At 43.8% G+C, this 4,972-nt stretch overlaps 1 protein-coding gene across 1 annotated transcript; it reads left to right on the top strand.

Annotated features, from left to right (window-relative positions):
- The first annotated feature begins 208 nt into the window (after positions 1 to 208).
- chmp1b (charged multivesicular body protein 1B) lies at positions 209 to 4,338 on the top strand. The gene is given in 8 exon segments (NM_001201118.1): positions 209 to 342; positions 2,310 to 2,407; positions 2,497 to 2,643; positions 2,735 to 2,803; positions 3,187 to 3,294; positions 3,431 to 3,474; positions 3,588 to 3,660; positions 3,802 to 4,338. Coding segments are annotated over 8 exon segments (600 nt in total). The 5' UTR covers positions 209 to 326; the 3' UTR covers positions 3,847 to 4,338.
- The last annotated feature ends 634 nt before the right edge of the window (positions 4,339 to 4,972 follow it).

Raw genomic sequence — 4,972 nt, 5'->3', positions numbered from 1 at the left:
CGCTTGTCCAAAAAAATAACAATTTCTATGGGATGCACTTATTATTTTCACATGACTGTATGTGTATATAGAGTGAGAGAGAGTGAGAGAGAATTGGAAATTCCCGAGACACAGAGGAGCCTGTCTGCGAGTGACGTCACCGCACCGGCTCCTCCCACCACGTGACCGTGTCGTCATTCCAGTTGTTGTTATCGTGGACGCGGAAGTAGGCGCGAGCGGTGCTTTCTGCGTTAACCTAGAAGAAAGGCAGCTGAGGGGGGAAAAAATCAAGCTTCTGCAATATAAGTTCATCTCTCTGTGGAATAAAGTAGAACCAGCGAGCCATCATGCCGAACATGGAACGTATCCTTTATTTATTGTCTCCGGATTTGTGTTGGAAAAACCTTCGGGCCCGGGAGGTTAGTTTAGCGAGATGGTGGTCCGTCCCAAACCGCGCGATAAAAGTAGTTAAGGGGGCTTCACTGTGAGTAAGTACCGGGATGACTGGGCTGGTTTTGGTGCACTGTTTAGTGTAGAACAGCGCGATTTGGGATACAGCCGTAAATTCCTCCATTCCGGCCGTGATCTGTTTACTGTGTCGTGGATAATTTAAGACGACATGTAAACTCTTTCCTTTCACTTAATAATGTCACTCCGTTGGTTTGTTTAGTTATGTTTAATGAAGAATTATCCTAACATGAAAACACTATTATTTTGTATAGATTATACGGTCACAAAAAAAAACACTTCCGGTTTCTAGGTGTATTGATGTTGAGGGTGAGACAGCGTTCTATGACGTCATGCTCACGTGAGATACAGGTTAGTTCAGTTTCCGCCCCCACTCGGTTTAGATATTCGCTGAATCACTGCTGAATGACAAGAAACACATTACACTTTCGAGGTGACGTTGAAATAAGCATGTTATTAACACGTATGCGCCTCTTAACGGTGCGTTTAAGTGTCTCGGGAATTTAGTGTTTTCAGCTCGGAAATCTGAACACTCGAACTGGAATAAAGTCGGTGTGACGTTGGACGTTCGATATTCGATATTCGCGGATATGTGGAAATTAAGGGACCGTCTCTAAAGTTACATACGACATTGTTAAACACGTTTCTAACTTCAATAACATTTGAAGGGAATGACTTAGTCATATAACCAACTGTACAGTGTTCATCTGGGTGTCAGCTATAATACACACCTCTTAGATTTTTGATATTTAACAAAATATCAAAGCATGTAAATATCGGTAGCATGGTGGATGTTAGAGACCTCGTGCTCCTCCACCTTCCGTTTGAGCATGCCCCACAGATGCTCAGTAGGGTTTAGGTCTGGAGACATGCTTGGCTGAGGGTGAAGGTGATGGACTGGCCAAGCATGTCTCCAGACCTAAACCCTACTGAGCATCTGTGGGGCATCCTCAAACAGAAGGTGTAGGAGCACGAGGTCTCTAACAGCTCTGTGATGTCATCATGGAGGAGTGGAAGAGGATTTTTTTGATAAATATCAAAAATCTAAGAGGTGTGTATTATACCTGACACCCAGATGAACACTGTACATATGTTATTTGTACAACTGTACTTACAGTTATATGACTGTAAGTCATTCCCTTCAAATGCTATTGAAGTTAGAAACGTGTTTAACAACGTCGTATGGAACTTTAGAGACGGTCAATTAATTTCCGCATCTCCGCGAATATCGAACGTCCAACGTCACACCGACTTTATTCCAGTAACACTTGATATTCTTAACGCTCAAATGATTAAACACTGTTGCCAAGCAACCAGAACATATGGACGCCAAATAAATAAATAAAAATCAAACAGCTACATTTTTCCCTTACGTTTGTTGGTTAAATAGTTTAAAAAGTGGAAATCTTATAAACCCGGTAACCGTATTTGAACGCAGCACTCCATTTCAGCACGAAGACTTGTAATTACAGTGTAATTTTTAGCCTTTGTGAGTATTTTCGTAGTAATTTACCGACACGTCTGAGTAAACAGTTGATCTTTCGGATGTTTTGTGTCGTTTCCGGTGCCGCCGGCTCTCTACGTTGGTCTGTGTGAAAGCCTAAACAGTGACCTGCTTGCGCCTCATTTCCGGTAACACTACACTGTACACTGTTACACTACCGGTAACACTGCTCTGTCATGCTTTAATCGGTGTCAAGGAAGGATTAAGACATTCAGAACATTCGTTTAGAGGAAAATAATCGATGACTGGTTGCTGTGATGAAACAGATTCACTGTTAACGCCTTAAAGTTGTCCCCAAGGTTTTAGTCCTCTTATGACACAGTAATTATGCCAGAACACCCTTAACCGCTCGCCACAGAGAATTTGTTTAACCTGAAGTTTGCAGCCAAAGAGCTACAGCGAAGCTCAAAGAAATGCGACAAGGAAGAGAAAGCAGAGAAGGCCAAAGTGAAAAAGGTAAGTCGGGACGCTCACCTGATCAGCGCTGGCTCTGCAGAACCCTACAGGAACCCTAGGTCATCATGTGTTTGTGTGTTGTTGCCCAGGCGATTCAGAAAGGTAACATGGATGTGGCGCGGATCCACGCAGAGAACGCCATCAGACAGAAAACCCAGTCCGTGAACTTCCTGAGAATGAGCGCCAGGGTGGACGCCGTGGCGGCGAGAGTGCAGACCGCCGTCACCATGAACAAGGTACGCAAACTTCTTACGAAGGACCAAACAAATAAAACCCCAAAATGTGCTGGACGAATCTGAAAATAATCCCCTTTTGACCCTTCCACAGGTCACTAAATCCATGGCCGGAGTGGTGAAGGGCATGGACGTGACCCTGAAGAGCATGAACCTGGAGAAGGTGAGGCACCATCTCATCTGTCAGATCTCACTCTCTGTGTAATCACGTGGCAGCCCCGTTGGTCAAACCCAGTCGTGATGTCACAGTGCAGATTTCTGCATTCTCGTTGGTCAGACCCGAGTTGCGTCGTAAACGCGTCAGGTTTGAACACGTCTGATCGCTGTGTCCCTTTCTTATTGGTCAGGTCCAAGTCTCGGTCTAATCGTGACGCGTTCTCATCGGTCAAATCCTGTAACGGTTCTATTGGACCTCTCGCTCCTAGTGTAGTTATGTCTTGTTCTCGTCGGTCAGACTTACTCATGACGTCACAACAGACTTTCAGAGTTCTCATTGGTCGAAACCCAGTGACCCCAGTGTAACGGTGCTGCGTTCTCATTGGACAGATTTCGGCTCTGATGGAAAAATTCGAGCGCCAGTTCGAAACTCTGGACGTTCAGACGCAACAGATGGAGGACAGCATGAGCAGCACGACAACACTTACAACTCCACAGGTAACACACACACACACACACACACACACAGGATCGCTACTGTCATGGTGTCATGTGGAACACACACATACACACACCTGTGGACTGATGTTGTGTGTGTGTGTGGTTTGTAAAAGTTTGTGTTTCGTTGTTTCAGAACCAGGTGGACAGTTTGATGCAGGAGATGGCAGATGAAGCTGGGTGAGAAAGTGTACACTACTGACACACATGCACACACACTCTACACATCTCTTCCACTGCAAACTGCAAAACTAAGTGTGTGTGTGTGTGTGTGTGTGTGTGTGTGTGTGTAGGTTGGATCTCAACATGGAGCTTCCCCAGGGACAGACAGGAACATTGGCCAGCAGCGTGGCATCTACAGAACAGGTAAGAACATACATACACACACATACATTCAGTATGGAAGTGTGTGCATGCACATGCCTTTATTACACAACAATATGCACAGTTTAACACTCTCTCTCTCTCTCTCTCTCTCTCTCTCTCTCTCTCTCTCTCTCTCTCTAGGATGAACTCTCTCAGAGGCTGGCTAAGCTCAGAGATCAGGTCTGAGTGGATTGACACAAGTGTGCGTGCATGTGTGTGTGTGTGTGTGCGTGCATGTGTGTGTGCGTGCGTGTGTGTGTGTGTGAGTCGCCATCATCATAATCCTCATCTTCCTCATGCTTCGTGTTCGCGATTCTCTGATGTCCGGAAGATCTGCTGTTCGGATTTCCACGCCCCCTCGACCCGGATGTAGGTCACTCGTGGCCTTTGTGTAGTTTAGTGTAGTGTCACCATTCCTTTCAGCTTCAGCGTACTCTGAACTCTCACCACGGACTTGAGAAAAGTCCCCGAAGACGCCGCCATCTCACCTGCTCGCTTTTGGGATTTATTCGTTAGCAGGCGTTATGTTAGCCTTGCTTTTTTTTTTCTCCCCGCTTTCGGACTGCTCAGAGATCTCGGCACTAATTTTACATCCTCTTTCTTTCTCGACACAGAGGCCACCTAATAATAAACCACCTAATCCAAACACTATGATCGAAATAAAAAATGTATTTACTCTACTCTAGTATTGCTCTGTGTTTAAATTCAGGAACACTTTAACGGTCTTGATTTATAACACTGTAATAAACGCTTACAGCGTAGTTGTGCAGTTCGCTCGATTTCAGATCATGGTGGTTACTTTCATTATGATGAACTTGTTTAAAATGGAATAAACTTTTAAAAAACGACGCTCGATTCATCAGATGCCTTTTAAGGAAACGTGCCAGGGGGGTGTGGCTAATTCCTGCAACCAAAAAAATGTTGTGGGTGGTGCCGAAGTGTAACTGTGTTGTGGTGAAGGCAGAGATGTATAATAATAATAATAATAATAATAATAATAATGATGATAATCAGAGCGTAATTTAAATGACATAACATTGTAACTTTAGCTTAAGTAGGTTATAAACAATATATAGTTTTATATATAAATATATACAGTGTCATAACTCAAGACCATAGTTAAAGTAGTGCTAAATGTGTGTTGTTATTTTTTAATGTACACTGATCTAAATCAACACATAAATTGAACAGTGTTCGTTGCTGTCATTGTGTTGGAGAATAATCTGGATTCCCTGCACAGTTAAAGAAGATAAGGAATCTTTAAGATGTTTATTTATTCTCATTTCTTCATTTGTTTGTTAGCCACGTGAGA

The sequence above is a fragment of the Ictalurus punctatus genome, chromosome 28 (assembly GCF_001660625.3).
Source record: "Ictalurus punctatus breed USDA103 chromosome 28, Coco_2.0, whole genome shotgun sequence".
Lineage (NCBI taxonomy): Eukaryota > Metazoa > Chordata > Actinopteri > Siluriformes > Ictaluridae > Ictalurus > Ictalurus punctatus.
This window is presented reverse-complemented; position numbering and strand designations above follow the sequence as displayed.